Source organism: Battus philenor, unplaced genomic scaffold, assembly GCF_028537555.1.
Source record: "Battus philenor isolate CCGP_79_NKW_IND1 unplaced genomic scaffold, ilBatPhil1.0.hap1 SCAF_14, whole genome shotgun sequence".
In the NCBI taxonomy this organism is placed as follows: domain Eukaryota; kingdom Metazoa; phylum Arthropoda; class Insecta; order Lepidoptera; family Papilionidae; genus Battus; species Battus philenor.
This window is the reverse complement of record NW_027181676.1, coordinates 14,201,387-14,220,591: the sequence shown is the minus strand read 5'-3', so window position 1 is coordinate 14,220,591 and position 19,205 is coordinate 14,201,387. Positions and strand designations below refer to the sequence as shown.

Here is a 19,205-nt window from a genome sequence, read left to right as displayed (position 1 = left end):
GCATGTGCGGAAGTGGCTAAATATTGGTCCTTTTCTTACTTAGGATGGACTTCCGCAAGGTAACGCCTGATTCCATTAAATGTCCACATAAAAGGTAGACAGATGACCTTGTCAATGCCCTTGGAAAACACTGATGTAAGCCGCTGCCAACCGGACGTAAATTGTTCTTGAAAATCCATGGGGTAGACCTATATGTCCAATTGTCAACGTCATATGTCTGAAATTGACATGATCATGTTTTCCCCTGATAACTTACTTCAACATATAAAACCTCTATAGGTTCCATCAACCAACAGAGGCCGTAGTCCGCTTCGCTGTTGCACGGGTTCCTTTCGAAGTCTACCGCCAGCAGGTTGGAACCGGCTAAAGCAGTGCCTTTCTCGGTTGTCAATAAAGGAACGAGGTCACCGTCAGATGTCGCTCCTTCCACCACTATACTTTCCGCACGCGCCGATAGCTGGAATACACAATATGTTAATAACTTAAAAGTCAATATCGCATTAACATTTCATAGCTGACAGTTCAATCTAAATTTTCACAATTGCACTAGCGATTCGTGCTTTAAAATAATTACGAGTGACTTAATTTAACTTAAGTGTTTTATTTATTATACAAACACATAATTTTCATTCTAATATTTTCTCATTTATAAAACTTTATTATTCTCTATTTATTAAAATAAATCTTTATATAAATAAGTAATTTGTAATGTCTTAGGTCTAAATAAGTTTTTCTCAAACTTCATGCTGTCATGCTCCAATTTAGTCTTTCTAAAAGTTCTTATAATCCCCCATGTATATATACACAAGTAAGTAAGAAAAGGACCAATATTTAGCCACTTCCGCACATGCAGCGGCAGTCGTGCAACAAAGTGCACCGCCCGCCAGCCCGCTGATAAATGCGTATGCGGCAAACAATGCGTCACTCCGCCACACAACCGCCACCGTCAAATCACTCAACACGTGTTTCACCCCTCCACGGGGCATCTTCAGGAGTTATGTTGCACCGATTAGTGCCAAACACAGAGTGATACACAAGTAATTTTTTAAAACATGTAATAAAAATTCTTAATAATTTTTTTTAATTAAAATATTTTTTTTCTAAATTTATTAATTATTTCGTATAATTATTTAACGAAATTATTTATGAATTTGCTTTTACGAAAATGTTAAACCCCAGAGCAAAAGGTTTAAACTCGTGTCGAATCAGTTCGAATTGCCCCCTTTAATAATCAAATTGTCCACCTATGGGAAATGACTCCCACGTTGGGAAACTCTGCTCTAGTTTGTAATACTTTATTTGAAAGCCTTAAAATATTTTATTGACCATCTGTCACTGTTATAAATGTATAAATACGTATTGGAAACTTTTTCATAATTAATAAAATAAAAGTATTTATGGTATGTTTAAGTCTCGACGGCTCGAAGCAGAATTTAATGTTGGTTTTCGATATAAAACAAGAACATTTAGTTAATTATTTAATGTTAAGAAATCAAATATGTTACAATTGTAAAATGTCCGTTGATGGTAGATGCAAAAAGAAAAAGATCGTCTTTTGTTAGAAGCCGGTGAAAGACGCCATGCGTTCCGATACACGCACTCAAGTACAAATAAAAAGTGTTACGTTCGGATACAATATCGAACAAATATATATACGAATTTATAACCTTCATATAAAAGTAAAATAATTATGTATGTACGTTTCTTAAGTACGAAAAACTAATAAAATGCGAAGGCTTGTATAAAGAAATTACCTTGTAAGCCTTTGCCGATGGCCGCGTCTCCAGTGATGCGAGGAACTGAGTGAGACTCACCACCAAAACCTCTTTACTTCTGTTCATCAACGTGAACGAACAGTTGGCCAAAGTTAAGTTCAGCTTATGTTCTAAAACATACAAAAAGTAATGTACACAAATACATATATACTCGTATAAATGCTATATTATTTTTGATCTGTTTTATTTAGTCAATGAAATACATTGTCAAATTATTATCACATTAAAATCAATTCGCTAACTATATATATAGAACCTTATTTTGAAGTTTAATATATTTTTCATTTAGTATTCATACCACTCTTTTATTATTCGTTAAAATTAATTATTAATTAAAAAAAACTAAATAATGCGTTTTCCCTTACCGATACATTGTTTAGATTTATCCTGTTTTGGAGCACCCTCTACGTATCCAATCAATTCGCATACTCTCTTCTTTTCTGGACTGGAAAGGTGTGTCCACAGGCTCCGGCTACGTTCGGTCTTTACACACAGTTCCACGTGGGACTTTTTTTCCGCGTCGGAATCACTATCCACGTCCGAAGTTGTAGGCCTCCACCAATCAAACTCACTTTCCACCACCTCTATGCGATCCGGTTCTTGCGACAGCAACTACGGATATCATAATGTTTTGAATTTAGAAATCAAGGAACATTCTCGATTTTTTTTTCAGTTCGTACTATATCATCGCTAAGTAACGAATTTGCCAATTAGGAAAAACCAGGGTCACAGATGTAGGTCGAAATATTACTCATCTGAAGAGTGAACGGGCACATTGTTCGTATAACCTAGGGTCGTTAGAACCAAAAGGTTCTGGAGTAGCAACCACGAAGATGTGGCGTGGGCAGGCTCTCCCCAAGGTAAAACGAAGGTCCAGGTCGTGAGCAGCGCAATAAAGGTCATCGCAATCTTTAGGACAAGCTCATGCCCTGCAGCAGGTCTATCATCTGATATAACGAACACACGCATATGTAACAACAATAAAGTATTCTCCTTCTTTTCAGCCGATGGATGGCAGTGAAGGATTGCCAGCTTTTAAAATTCCTACCAAAGTTATTTACGATCTCAAGTCTGGAACGCATTTAATATAAGTTACTTAAATCTGGATTAAAATAATCTAGCAAGATATAGATAAAAATACGTATAAAACATGCTACTCGTATCTCTGTGGAGAATGAATAGATACAGCTAAACACTGGCATGTAGGATGAAAGATACTCCTAGATCTAATTTTAGAAATTGAATCCGTCTATTATCTAGAGCAGTGTTTTCTAACGTGGGACCCACGCTCCACAACGAGGTAATTTAATTGTTAAGGGGCAATTCGAAAATGGTAAGAAAAGGACCAATATTTAGCCACTTCCGCACATGCAATGGTAGTCGTGCCCCGGTGTCCCGCATTCGGGGGACTCCGGCTCGACTTCGAGTGCCGGTCTGGTGTTCAGGTCAAAGAAGACACGATACCCTCCCTGATAGGCGATAAAGCTACTAGGCAGGATTTTGTATATTATTGTAAAACAATAGTTAAAAAGATTATAGAAATAAATAAAACCTAGGTATAAGATAAAAGACTGTTATAAAATAAATAATAAATGTGCAAATATGTGATACCTAGAAAATAAGATATACAAAATAAAAAAAGGGATGAAAGAAGAGTAGTATAGAAGGGCACAAAAGAAAGAAATATAGCATGAAAGACAGACTAAAAGAATATGTGATGAAAGACTGATGAGTATGAAAATAAAAAAAAATATATGTGAAAAAATTACTGTAACAAAAGACCCTGTCCCACAAAAAGATAGGGGTACGAGAGACTCCCAATAGCGGGGGTCATAAAAAAAAAAAAAAAAAAAAAAAAAAAAATGGTAGTCGTGCAACAAAGTGCACCGCCCGCCAGCCCGCTGATAAATGCGTGCTCATGTGCGGAAGTGGCTAAATATTGGTCCTTTTCTTACTTAGAATTGACTTCCGCAATGTAACGCCTGATTCCATTAAATATTCGAAAATGGATTTAATACGCATTTAATCCTCTTGTTTCAATTTAAAAATTATATATATTAAGTGAGGCTTGGCAAAGAAAAGGTTAAGAAACACTGATCTAGATCTTATGATTCATTAATTTATTTATATTATTATCGTTATAGTACTATCTAATTAAACTTTTCTACAAGGTATTCTTCCATTTACAGGTATGAAGTTCCAAACACTCTCTGATTCGAAATTAGCCCACAATAAATAATGATGTATATTTTTTGGGATCTCATTTAAAATATCCTTAATCTAGTAATTAGAGCTATGCATTCCAGATTATCACAAAAATCTTTCAAAACGTTATTGAATTTTTTACACTTCTTTTCTTTTCTTTCGCGTCCATGTCTTTGTTTTTACAAGTACCATAAATATTTCCAAAAGTTTTTGTTCACGTTTTTGAATGTGTATGTTTGATCTATTTTAAAGACACCCTAACAATGTACAGTTTTTAAAATTACGTTTCGTGCGACCACATCCTCATCCATACTCCATATTGTCATCCTCAGGTTGTGCGCCAGTATCTGTGCGGCGGTTGCCGTATTTATATCGATGAATCTTGCGATCGCATCTTGAGTCTCGTCCGTGTAATACACGCACGAGTTCGTGTGGCGTGATATCGCTACCGCCGCATGATAGACACTCTTATACAGCCCTAGAGTGTCTGTTGTTCGACGGACAACGATGACCACCTCGCTATTTAGCCTCGTGGATGGTGAGCGTTGTTGAACTTATCTCTGTACTTTGGCTAATGACAAGCAAATTGAAAAGTCTTCCTAACAGAGTCAAAAGCGGAAATTTCTCAGGGCTCACCTGGGTTAATTAAAAAAATATCGCTGTTTACTAACAAAACTATATTTTGAAATCAAGTAAGTCTTCAGAAACTAACAAATAACATAACAATATATTGATTCGATATTGCTACCGCTGCGTGATGGACACTGTTATACAGCCCTAGAGTGTCTGTTGTTCGACAGAAGATAATTAAGATAGACTTACAGAGCGAGGTGGTCATCGTTCTCCGACGAACTTCTTAAATTTATTATGAGATAATAAAAATATATTACACAGGACTGAATTGTAATAGCGTATACAGTAGCCCTCAAAAGGGCTACATTTTTGAAGCCAAGAGAAAGATATAACATACTTTTCTATGTCTCTAGTGCTTATGTACATCGCTATTTTTCCTGAATTTATATATTTAAAAAATCGCCTTATACTGTACGTATATCAAAAGTACATTTAAAAAAAATGTTGTCTGTCGTTGATTGTCTGTTTGTTGCGTCTAATCTCTGAAATGATTGTCTAATTTTAACGGAACTTGCAACTACTTTTATTTCAGAAAAATTCTTATAAAACTAAATAAGCCTAATAATTTTTTTGTTAATTTCCCCGCGGATGTAGTCGCGGGCATAGTTAATTAATATACTTAGGAACAAGAACCAGATTGATGTATAAATCATTTTGTTTAAGTCAGAGAGATTTCACAGTGATACTAATGACAGTTATAAACACTATATTAAGTAAGAAAAGGACTAATATTTAGCCACTTCCGCACATGCCGATTAGTGCCAAACACAGAGTCACTAATCGGTGTAGCATAGCTCCTGAAGATGCCCCGTGGAGGGGTGAAACACGTGTTGAGATTTAGCGGTGGCGGTTGTGTAATTCGCGTTGTTTGCCGCATGCGCATTCATCAGCGGGCTGGCGGGCGGTGCATTTTATTGCACGACTACTACTGCATGTGCGGAAGTGGCTAAATATTGGTCCTTTTTTTACTTAGGATGGAGTTTCGCATAATAACGCCTGATTCCATTAAACACTATATTCTCACTTCGAACTTAGCCTGTTCCCTCGCAATGACGACGGATATGATCGGGAGGTTATCTTCGCACTTCTGCAAGTCCAGCTTCAGTTCTATGTCGTTTGGACTCCGCAGAGTGCTTTTGTAGGTCTGTTTGTAAACTTTACAGGTCTCTCGGTGCTTCTTTATGGCCGCCCATGTGTAAGGTCTGACCCTCTGCTCAACCACCACGTTGTAAGCGTATCGCCACCATTTTCTGATGTCCTTCGACAAAGGAACACCGGGGTGGAGATGACGGTATTTTCTAGAAAAAAAAAAACATTTTTTTAGCATTTTCTTGGAATTTCCGGCCCAGGAAAATCGTCCCGCAGAGGTTAATTCTCCGACACATAATTATTGTGAATTTGAATGTAATTACATACCTTAAAAATATTTAAAAAAATGTAAATTACTTCAACGATATGTATTGTACAAAGTCAAATTTAACCCATTCCTTACCACAGTCCGTTTCGCCGAAGTGACGCTACTGAACCGGGCATGTGCAACGCGAAGTATGCACATTGCATGACGGTAAGCTGATGTTAGAATTTTTTCATTTGTGTTACATATTTAAAGATTTTACTGGTATATTGATTAAAAATGGAATTTCGAATAATTCTTAGTAATTTATTTGGCTGTGATAAATCTTAAAACAGGGATCTACACATAAGCCTACATTACAAGGTGGATGCTGTCTAAATCTGGCGCCGGTGACGAAAGGGTTAAAAGTAATATATATCGAAGAGGTTCTTCTGTAAAGATATCTATGGAATATAAACTATAATCGCCAAGTTTGGCAGGTAAGGTTGGCGATTGCAGTGTGGTATTATGGTAGGCAGAGGACGCTGTTGTCCATTGGAAACCTGTTTGTGAGCAGTGGCAATAATATATAATTAATGCACAAAGTTTGAATAATATAAGATTATATATCTCAGTTCTTATCACTGTACTACCACCGTCTAGTTTAAATTCCCACGCCTTTCTGTTTTACTCTGTATCTTGTAAATATTTTGTATGATTGTTAGTATGTATCAATTAGTTTGTTCCTCAATAATAACAATATTGAATACCAACCTATTTAACTTTATACGTCGAAATGAAGACAACAGGTTTTCAATGGAGAGATACTGTCGTCGTGAGAGCTGCAACGCACTGTCTTGCAGCACTGCGTCCAGTAGAAGTCTTGGTACCCTCGCTTCTGCCGATCTGTTTATTAACACCTTCACCTTACATGTTACAGGTTTCAACACTGAAATACAATAGAATACATATATATATGAACACATATGTATATATATATATATCTTCTTCTTTTCAAGACTTAGGGCTTTCCAAAGATCAGCACGATGTCTAATCTTGCGCTGCTCGCAACCAGCGATTTCCCACGACTGGTCCATCTAGTGGCGGGGCCTAACAACGCCGTCAACCGGCTATGGAACAATCTACCAGCGTTTTTGTTTCCAACTGACTATAACTTGGGAGTCTTAAAGTAAAAAGCGATTAGGTTTTTCTAGGCAAGCGTGTAGACCACCATCACTTAACATCAGGCGAGGCAGAGGTCAAATATTTTGCGTATTGTCGGAAAAAAACATTGTATTGAGGTCTTAAAATCTAGAGTGATTAGGTTTTTCTAGGCAAGCGTATAGACTTCTTCATCACTTAACATCAGGCGAGATAGAGGTCAAATATTTTGCGTATTGTCGGAAAAAAAATTGTATTGGGGTCTTAAAATCTAGAGTGATTAGGTTTTTCTAGGCAAGCGTATAGACCTCTTCATCACTTAACATCAGGCGAGACAGAGGTCAAATATTTTGCGTATTGTCGGAAAAAAAATTGTATTGGGGTCTTAAAATCTAGAGTGATTAGGTTTTTCTAGGCAAGCGTATAGACTTCTTCATCACTTAACATCAGGCGAGATAGAGGTCAAATATTTTGCGTATTGTCGGAAAAAAAATTGTATTGGGGTCTTAAAATCTAGAGTGATTAGGTTTTTCTAGGCAAGCGTGTAGACCTCGTCATCACTTAACATCAGGCGAGACAGAGGTCAAATATTTTGCGTATTGTCGCAAAAAAAAATTGTATTGGAGTCTTAAAATCTAGAGTGATTAGGTTTTTTCTAGGCAAGCGTGTAGACCTCGTCATCACTTAACATCAGGCGAGACAGAGGTCAAATATTTTGCGTATTGTCGCAAAAAAAAATTGTATTGGAGTCTTAAAATCTAGAGTGATTAGGTTTTTTCTAGGCAAGCGTGTAGACCTCATCATCACTTAACATCAGGCGAGACAGAGGTCAAATATTTTGCGTATTGTCGGAAAAAAAATTGTATTGGAGTCTTAAAATCTAGAGTGATTAGGTTTTTTCTAGGCAAGCGTGTAGACCTCGTCATCACTTAACATCAGGCGAGACAGAGGTCAAATATTTTGCGTATTGTCGCAAAAAAAAATTGTATTGGAGTCTTAAAATCTAGAGCGATTAGGTTTTTTCTAGGCAAGCGTGTAGACCTCATCATCACTTAACATCAGGCGAGACAGAGGTCAAATATTTTGCGTATTGTCGCAAAAAAAAATTGTATTGGAGTCTTAAAATCTAGAGTGATTAGGTTTTTTCTAGGCAAGCGTGTAGACCTCGTCATCACTTAACATCAGGCGAGACAGAGGTCAAATATTTTGCGTATTGTCGGAAAAAAAATTGTATTGGAGTCTTAAAATCTAGAGTGATTAGGTTTTTTCTAGGCAAGCGTGTAGACCTCGTCATCACTTAACATCAGGCGAGACAGAGGTCAAATATTTTGCGTATTGTCGGAAAAAAAATTGTATTGGAGTCTTAAAATCTAGAGTGATTAGGTTTTTTCTAGGCAAGCGTGTAGACCTCATCATCACTTAACATCAGGCGAGACAGAGGTCAAATATTTTGCGTATTGTCGGAAAAAAAATTGTATTGGAGTCTTAAAATCTAGAGTGATTAGGTTTTTTCTAGGCAAGAGTGTAGACCTCGTCATCACTTAACATCAGGCGAGACAGAGGTCAAATATTTTGCGTATTGTCGGAAAAAAAAATTGTATTGGAGTCTTAAAATCTAGAGTGATTAAGTTTTTTCTAGGCAAGCGTGTTGACCTCGTCATCACTTAACATCAGGCGAGACAGAGGTCAAATATTTTGCGTACAGTCGAATAAAAAAACTGTATGTTATACTAAGAAATGAAATTCCTAATATTGTACTTAAATAAAAAAATATTATTTTATTGATATGTATACATACAATCTCATTTAATCAAACTGTAATAATTCTTTTAAAACGCTCGGAGAGATATGGTGATGTTTTCATTTATAAAGTCACCTTTTCTTTCAAAATCATTAGTTAATTTATTAAGGTATAAAAATGAGGTATTCGATGTGCTATTATTCAAAATATTACACAAGCTTTTTAAAATAATCCCGCTAGTCAATGAGCTATGGATAAAGCGATGATCATGACTTCTTTATGAGATCAAGAGGAGAAGAGAAGATAAGATCCTTAGAATCCGACATAGCCCAACTGATGGGCAAGTTGAAATTGCAGTGGGCAGGGTACCTAGCACGTGGAACAGATGACTGCTGGAACCTGAAGGTTTTAGTTTGGTGGCCTCTGGTGAAGCTTGGGACATTCTTGTGGGCGGATAGAAGAGGTCATTGTCGAAAGATGCTAGATGCAAATTTTTTCTCATAGGGTTTACTGGAAATCTATAGAGAAGTAAGAAAAGGACCAATATTTCGCCACTTCCGCACATGCAGTGGTAGTCGTGCAACAAAGTGCACTTCCCGCCAGCCCGCTGATAAATGCGTATGCGGCAAACAATGCGAATTACACAACTGCCACCGTTAAACCACTCAACACGTGTTTCATCCCTCCACGGGGCATCTTCAGGAGTTATTTTACACCGATTAGTGCCAAACACAGAGTGTACTGTAGACTGGCTGGAAGTGGCAAAATATTGGTCCTTTTCTTACTTAGGATGGACTTCCGCAAGGTAACGCCTGATTCCATTAAATCTATAGAGAACGTCTATGTCCATCTATGGTTAAAATAATCACACCTGTAAGAACTAGAATAATAAATTCTTCAATAGACGATTATGATAAATGTCGATACTCACAAAATTCGAAATCTTCGTGATGCATGGAAAACTTGTTCAGTCCAGTCAGCATATAATGCTTCCAATTGTAATACTGCATGGGGGTTATGTGGGCAGTTTCGTTGTCGTCGAGCGCGGTGGCGGTTGGGTTCCAGTACAGTGAAAGAGATTCGATGCGCATCATCTGGTATACGGTGGACGCGTTCACCGGTGTCACCGACGGTTTCCATTTGCTGTTCAATTAAAACTTCGTTTTAATTTCAAAACTTCACAATTAACCTTAAATTTTTAAAATCAATATATCTTTATTTTTAACGTTAAGAAATGATCACTTTAATCCAATATTAAAATCACTTTTTTCTAGCTGTCATACCTGTAATCAATCACCTTGTATACACTCACCTTATATATATATATGGTATATATATATACCTTATATATATAAAAGGTATATATGTTTGTATATATGTTTAATAATAATTCCCCTGATAAGCGAAAAAGACACCAAACAGTCATTCATCACCCTCTGCAGAAAAATCGTAAAAAATGCTATAGAAAGAAATAAAACGTAAATATTGCAAATAAATAGATAATGAAGACAAAATAAGAGCTAAATAATATAAAGTACTGTGATATAAAATAATTATAGAATTTAAGTAATAAAAATGTGATATAAAATAACAATGTAATTATGAAAATGTAAAAAGTAAAGAGGAATGAATGAAAGGTGATACATAGCAAAAAGGAAAGACAGCAGAATTGTGGCATGAAAGAATAGACCGAAAGACAATGTGAAGTATGAAAGAAGAGAAAGTAAATAATAAAAAATTATGTGAATAATTAAATTTGCCCGTAAAGTCCCTGTCCCACAAAAGATAGGGGGTACGAGAGGGCCCCAAAATCGGGGGCCATAAAAAAAATCCCCAGCCTTACTATTCTTACTAACATGAAGACTCTATGCTTTATGTTGCCTGAATCAATTTAGAAGTAAGTAAATATAATTACCTATTAGTGGTTTCGATAGAGAGACTCTGCAAGCACAGACCACAAGCCAAAGGTCCGTCCTTCGAGCTGATGGAGTCCTCGTACCTGACGTGAACGTTCCTCACGTAAATCTGAATATTATTCACAATTGCTGTGAACAGGTTCTCAAAGAAATTCTGCGGACCTTTTAATATCTCACTCTCCGCTTCCAAGTCCTGCAGGATCTTTCTCTTCGCAGCCCTGGTTAGTCTTCTCTCTCTTTCCGGGTCGAAGTAGCTGTTGGATATAGCTGGACCCACCAGCAAGAGTACGTCTTCTATATTGACGACAACTGGATTCGTGTACAGTCCTGACCACGGTATTTGAAGACTGATGCGGCCAATTGTTCCGATTTTCACGTCGATCGGAAGATCTAACTCATACTGTTGAAGAATATTTACAAATATTTAATATGACTCTACGTTACAGTTATAAAACGTTTGTATGGAAAAAAAGAAAAATGCTGTTTTAAGGGTTTCCGCGGCAATTATTCGAATTTTTCACGCTGTGAAAAACATCCGTGAACTTCAACGAACATTTAAAATAAATACATTTAAAAAACTTTTAAGTTAAACGGTTTTTTGATACCCATATTGTGGTGGTTGAGGAAAAATATGTACCTAGTCCGCCATATTGGAACGGCGTCCATCTTGAATTTTAAATTTTGACATAATTATCGTGTTTTACTAGTGTAGCCCTTTCATTTGATACCCATATTGAGGGGGTTAAGGAAAAATATGTAATCCGCCATTTTGTATCGGCGGCCATCTTAGATTTATAATGTTATTGATTTTATTATATTTTATTGTCATCTAAATTAAATGTGTGTACCAAATTTCAGATCAATCTGACAACGGGAAGGTGCTTAAATTTCAATTTCTAATTTTGACGCAAATTAATTCCGTACGGGTCGAACTAAATAAAACCGTTTAAAAAAGAATTGGCCAAATTAGTCTAGGCGTTGTTGAATTATGCGCTTACCAACATATTTTGCGATTCATTTTTAAATTATAGAATAATATCAAAACAATGACTGCAGTTCACTTAAATATGGATGCTTTCGATAAAGCACGCATAAAAAAATCGAATGATATAAAGTTTTACGAACACTTTCGAAACGTCAATAAACCTAAAATATCTGCATTATTGTCCCTATAGGAAGCAACCATCTGGAAGGCATTTCTGTTGAGAGAAGCCGGTGAAAAAGTCAACAATTGCTTTTTACAAATATACATTTAAAAAGGGTGCTTAAAAATAATTAACTTTCTGTTGTAGTTTGTTCCTCGACAATAAAAAGTTGCTCTTTATAAATATAGTTTTACATATAATGGATTAATAATTTTTGCAGCATTACTACTGAAATTTATGATCAGTGTACGTCTTACGGCTGAAATGAAGGTGATGAAGAATATAGAACTTACCAGAGCTTCAGGTTTAAGCTTGAGGTCAGTGAGGTTGACATTTCCGGAGAAGATGCCCACGTTGAGGTTCTCCGTGTCGAGGTCCTGAACGTACTTGCCGAGCAGCCGGTTCAGGATACCAGCGACGGCTCCCTCGAACATCGTGAAATCTTATCTGAACCTTAAGACAAAATGAATAAGATTTAAATTCGTCTAATTTTACACAGATCTTTGCTAATAACATTCGAAATTTAAAACTTTAATATAAAATATATTTAAGTTTGTGTTTATACTACCAGGCGAGAAGTGTTGATACCTTCGCTAATAAAAAACCTTAATATTAGCGCTAATTTTTTTCTGTTATATATTGTCTTTTTATCACTTGTATGATACTAATCCCAAACATGTTAATATCCTATATAATATTTAATATCATTATATGCATTATTGATCGATCTTGCCTTGTTTGTCTTTGTTTGCCGCATACGCATTTATTACCGGGCTGGCGGGCGGTGCACTTTATTGCACGACTACCACTGCATGTGCGGAAGTGGCTAAATATTGGTCCTTTTATTACTTAAGATCGACTTCCACGAGGTAACGCTTGATTCCATTAAAGATCTTGCCTTGATAGCAGATGGCACGACAGTAATGTTATAATTTGATGGACAAAGTGTGAATTCGCAAGTCTTCCTTCTCTACCGCTAGGCCGGTATTGCTTGTATTGCCGTAGCAGTTATTAATATATTTATACTAGCTGATTCCGCAAACTTCGTTTCGCAACAAAAATTAAAGTTTTTAATTAACAAATAAAAAATAAGGATTGACCGTAGATAAATGAAAATTTAGGATTGTATGTATTTTTTAATGCCACATTATTAAAAAATAAAAACAAAAAATTTCGTCAATAAATTAAAAAAATATTTAAGGGTGAACAACCCTTATCACTTAGGGGTATGGAAAATAGATAATAGCCGATTCTCAGACCTACTGAATACGCATATAAAATTTGGTAAAAATCGGTCAAGCCGTTTCGAAGGAGTACGGTAACTAACATTGTAACATGGAAATTTTATATATTAGATTAAGTGTTTTTTTTTAATCTTCGTTGTTTCTTTTTTTATGATATTTACCATCTTTATCTCTGTACCGTTTGAACGGCTTACTGGTAGAAAATGTCGGCATTAAATTAGGCATATGTAAATAATATAAGAAGTGTTTAAATATATAAATCATTTGTGAAAATTGTATGAGTGATGTGATTGTAATTATTTTGCTCAGTAAGAAAAGGACCAATATTTAGTTACTTCCGCACATGCAGTGGTTATATATTGGTCCTTTTCTTACTAAGGATGGACTTCCACGAGGTAACGCCTGATTTCATTAAAGATCATGCCTTGATAGCAGATGGCACAAAAGTAATGTTATATTGTAATGTACAAAGTGTGAATTCGCAAGTCTTTCTTCTCTACCGCTATGCTGCCGTAGCAGCTATTAATATATTTATGTTAAGTGTTTTTTTTTATCTTCGTTGATATTTCTTTTCCTTTTCTTTTATGATATTTACCATCTTTATCTCTGTATCGTTTGAACGGTTTAGTGGTAGAAAAAGTCGGCATTATATTTTATAAGAAATGTTTAAATGTATGTGTGAAAATTGTGTGTATGATGTGATTGTAATTATTTCTCGTCAAAAGTGGCAGTATGCGGGGCACATTGTCACTGCAAGTGACGACTAAAGGGTGCTGTGATTCTAAGTGGCGACCACGAACAGGTAGACATGGGTAGGTCTCCCATTATGTGGACCGAATACACTCAAGGTAGCTCGAAGTAGCTAGATGTTTGTATGAAAATTGTAAGTTTATTTTCTTTACTATAATCCTCATAGTTACATTCTAGCAGTGGTATCTGTATACACCTATCCCCCTATTTACACGGTAGATACGTTCCTGAGAAAAACGTGTAAATCGAAAATTAAAAATTTTGAAGTCAAAACCGTGTAAATCGAAAAACTTGCAGAAAATGCATAATTTTGCTATTACAGTAGTGATTTTTTTTCAATATTTTTAGGTGTACACAGAAATAAAAATAAAATGCATTGACAAATTCAAAATATTTAATATTTTTTTTATTTAATTACAATACATTAAACAGAAGAACAAAAAATAAAACCGAAGGTGTTTTATTATCCTTTATCACTGTCAGAAATTACTTTTTTTCGGAATCGAAGGTTCGAATTCACTTTCATCACTCGAAGTTATTTGTGCCGATTCGATGTTTGAAGCAGAAATATTTACATTATGAGAGATGGTACTAAAATCGGTTATTAAAACAAAAAAAAAACTAATTTGGAAAACCGTGTAAAAGCGAAAACGTGTAAAACAAGTACTGTGTAAATCGGGGGATAGGTGTATGTATAAAAAATTAAAGCATAAATATAATTACCTTTTTTATTCTAATAATAGCCAATATTATCTTGTTTATTAAAATCACTTACACTTTTATAATACATATTATCCACGTGGTGAAATTGCAAATAAATTTTTTAATAATATTTTCTCGAATGAAATATAGTTAACTGCCTAAACAACAACCACAAACCGTATAAATGCACTCACGAAAACAGTTATTTAAAAATCGTAGCATTTATTTAAAAAAAGAATTTATGTTTCCATTATTTCAAATTGATAACAGCAAAGTCATGTTATGTACAGTTTACAAACAAGCTTGGAAATCACATAGAGACTGATAAATTCTATACTAATATCTTTCCCGGATTTTGTTACATATTTTCTTAGATGATATGATTATTACTAGTAAATATTGAGTAATTTTATTAAACTTGTAAGGTTGTTTAAAATGTTGAATCCAGGACACTTCCAACCGGTCCTATATGAAATTTGTGGGAATTTTTATGTCCAACAGTGGATGTTCAACGACTGAATGAATGATGATTAATTTTAATAAGGCCTTTAAGTAAGCTTTTATAATATCTTATTTCCTTACAACTTATCCTAACCATATAACATAATATTTTTTTATTTAATGAAATCAGGCGTTACCTCGCGGAAGTCCATCCTAAGTAAGAAACCAATATTTAGCCACTTCCGCAAATGCAGTGGTAGTCGTGCAATAAAGTGCACCGCCCGCCAGCCCGCTGATAAATGCGTAAAACAATCTGTGTTTGGCACTAATCGGTGTAACATAAATCCTGAAGATGGAAGGGTGAAACACGCGTTGAGTAATTTGGCGGTGGCGGTTGTGTGATTCGCATTGTTTACCGCATACGCATTTATCAGCGGGCTAGCGGGCGGTGCATTTCATTGCACGACTACCACTGCATGTGCGGAAGTGGCTAAATATTGGTCCTTTTCTAAATTTTTTTAATTTAACCATATTTAAAGTTACACTGTATATTTTGGATTACGGATCTACAATTTGAAGTAAGAGTTTACAGATCATACAGCGCATTGAACAGATCCGCCAGGCTTTGAGGGTCTAGATCGGAGAGCTTGGACCGCCGGCCAGCACCAAGTTGAACCAGCAAGGTTGACAAACCTAGTTAAGTTCATCGGAAGACGATGAACGCAGGCAGCTTCCGAAAGGTCCTTTAGGAAATCTGTGAGAATACCATGTCCAGCTGTGGACGTGTTATGGCTGAAATGATGACGACTTATGGTCCCAATTAGAAGGTTAAGGTACCAGAAGTCTCAGAAATTAGAATTTTTTATTTCTATGTATTTTGCTTGACAATATCTTACTATTGTTATGAATCAAATTAGTGCTGTTAGATCTGGTGGCTTTTACACATTCATCGGAAATGAGTTCACGGAACGGAAGGGTCCGTGAACTATTCAAAAGTTTAAAATAGGCCACCATATTTCCCCCGTTATTAGTGGTCTCTCTTTCACCCGTCTTATTTTTAGGACAGGGATATATACCTTCCTATTTTCACCCTGTCTCTCTTTCTTCACAATTGCTCTCTTTCTTCCCTCTTTCCTCCTTCACATTTTCTATCATTCTCACAGCGTTTATTTACATTGAACTCGTCCATCGACTATTATCCGTCGCCACGTTTCTTGAAATTTTAATAATTTACATATCCAACCCACTATTTCTATTTTTCTTTACCTAAATTTTTCCATTTAATCTTATTTCATACAATTTCTTCTCCAAATATATTACAGTGTACTCTTAAATGGTTTTGTTACGTTTAAAAAAAATTCACTACTAGTTTCAGCTTCCACGACATCAATAGCACAAAAGAAGCATATCTACACAAGTTTATGCGTAGTGTAATGTATCTAAGTATACTAATTGAGGCAGCTAAGCAATAACTTGAGACGCTTAATAATGACTTGGAAAATGAAAGGAAAAAGATAGGCCGAAGGCCTGTTTCAGGAACAGTGCCTGATTGGTTTTGTTAAATCAGGCATAGTACACCAATACCCCACTTTGCGTCGTAGTTACGTTCCAAAAAAACACGACGCAAATTGAAACGCCGCAAAGTGAATTAAGATTTTCTATAGCAAACCATGTAAAGATCGATGATAGATTCCAGGGCTACGAAAATACAACTTTTTAAAAATAAAATTGAACAAAATAAACATTTAAAAAACAAAAATAATATAACTATGAAATAATAAATAAATTGGAAAAATTTTTACCTTTTTTGTAACCAGAAACAACACGTTAAAATTTATATAAATTTATTATTCTCTTTTAAAAAAAGCACAACACACTACGTAATTGAAACTCAACTCTAAAATTAGCAAAACAAAGTGAAAATAAAACTGTATTAAAATTGCGTTGATTTTTAGTTAGAAAGGGAATCTCCGAGTTTTGATGGCATGGCGCAATTAGAAAAAAAAGTGTTGCTACTTTTTATAAAAAAAATTTCAAAAAAAAATTAAAGACTCGAACCCAAAACAACGCAACCTCGAAAATCTAACGACGCACAGTGAAAAATAGTACTAATTAAGCAGCGACGCAACTTCGAAAAAAACGCAAAACGAAACGACGCAAAGCTATTGGTGTACTTGTATGTATGACTTTTTGTCAATTGTTCTTTCACTATTTCTATCCTTTTTTATTAGTTTTTAACGACTATATTAGCGACATACTGGCCACTACAAAACACATAACTCCCATATAGTCATTCTGACATTTCTTGTCACAGACATTGACATTACACTGACATTTACTTTGTTATGATTACGTACGCTTATGACTGTATTATTATTCATAAGCATTGAAGTCCGAACAAACGGGAGTTTTCAATTCGTATCACAATCCAAAAGAGTATTAATACGTTCATTGCGGCTTGAGGTCGATTCAGCCTCATGGTAAACTTTGCACTGGTGCGGCGCGTAAAACTGGTGTTTTCTCTCTAGTGCGGCGGCTGTTTACACTCAACCGTATGAGGTATGACTAAGACAAATATAGCTTTCTTTATGTCTGCGAAGCATTGACTCAATATTGTAAAAAAAATGATTGAAACATGAGGCAGAAAAGGCCTCAACCGCACTACTAGGAAGTTCAGCTTGAGGCTGATTCGACCTCAGCCGCACCAGCTGAATGTTCTTCAAAATTTGGCCCGCAGTGAACGTGTTAAATATGTTGACTTATGTTGACTAGTAGAGAAAGCCTATAAGTAAATAATATTGTCGATACTCAAGGTGTAAAAATAATAAATACACAGACGTACAAACCGATTACCAACGTTATTAATATATAAATATAGATAAGACAACGGTATCGCTACGTCGCGATATAATCTTTGATAACGGCACACCAATATATAAGTATTGAAATAACCTACACAGAACTTGTTGTAGACTTCACGCACACTGTTGTTTTATTACTGCCTTGACCTTAACAAGAATATCCGAGCGTCAACAATAGTGACATTATAAAGAAACCTTATTAAGAAAATCAAAATGTTATTTAAAAAAAAAGTTACTTTTTAAAGAGGTTTCATATAAAGCAGTGATTTCCAAAGTAGTCTATATCGACCCCTAGGGGTCTATGACAACCTGCAAGGGGTCTACGTCAGCGAAAAAAAATTTGGGTGTCCATAAAATGAAAACGGGGGTCCACGATAGTGGATCTCAACACATACACTAATAGTACCTATTTACTTACATCATTCTATCTTATAATATCAAAACATTTACATCATTTATAAAAGTACCTATGAAGTAAAATATTTGTTTATTTAATGTTACCTATATTTTACATAACAGAAACAAAATTTTAATTTTGAGTAGTTTTAATTTAAATTCAATTAATAAATGTGTAAATTAACACGTGTTTTTACTTTAAGTTTTTAACACTAAACTTCACTACAGTTAGAAATTTACAGGAAATCAATATCAGGTAAGTAGGGGGTCTACCCAACACGGAAAAACATGGTAAGGGGTCAACGACACAAAAAAGTTTGAGGAACTCTGATGTAAAGACATGTTCTTAAGACAGTCAGTTAAACTAGAGGTCAATTGTTATATCGAACTGGCTGAACAGAATTCGAAAAACTAACAAAAACTACAAGGTAAAGATAAAATTAGTTTATTCGACATTGTAACTTTTAACAGAACTCTTATTGATCGTCAACTTATTATTTTATTTTTGACTCTACCACGCAACTATAACAATAGTTGTAGACAAAAAGCAGGAAGAAACTTCATAACAACACATATTTTAATAAAGTTTAAAAATACAGATTTATACATAAACACTTTATTATAAACCTAAATTAAAACAAAATAATCAGGCGATATCACTGCTAATTCTTGCTAATTCTTGTCATTTAAATATTCGTTTATTAAATAATTGTTTTTTTTTTGTCAATTCATTTGGTGCGAAGCAAAGTATAATCAAAAATGAAATGGATAAAAAAATAGATAATAAAAAATTATCAATAATTAGGTTGAAAGTTTCAATGTTGAACAAAATAACTTTTATCTTTATGTAATAACTAAAATGAAACATGAAAATTTTCTACGTTCAGAAATCAAGATAAAGG

General features: G+C 35.0%; 1 protein-coding gene across 1 annotated transcript in view; it reads right to left on the bottom strand.

Moving 5' to 3' along the window:
- Nucleotides 1-12,343, bottom strand: part of LOC137933712 (intermembrane lipid transfer protein VPS13A-like) — a 79,680-nt gene extending 67,337 nt beyond the window's left edge. Inside the window, exons 1-8 of the mRNA XM_068777736.1 lie at nt 12,203-12,343; nt 10,764-11,164; nt 9,780-9,991; nt 6,721-6,895; nt 5,638-5,911; nt 2,141-2,387; nt 1,755-1,885; nt 257-457 (exon numbers count right to left, since the gene is read on the bottom strand). Coding sequence (XP_068633837.1) covers nt 257-457; nt 1,755-1,885; nt 2,141-2,387; nt 5,638-5,911; nt 6,721-6,895; nt 9,780-9,991; nt 10,764-11,164; nt 12,203-12,343 — 1,782 coding nt within the window. The remainder of the gene's footprint in view (nt 1-256; nt 458-1,754; nt 1,886-2,140; nt 2,388-5,637; nt 5,912-6,720; nt 6,896-9,779; nt 9,992-10,763; nt 11,165-12,202) is intronic.
- Nucleotides 12,344-19,205: the final 6,862 nt, after the last annotated feature.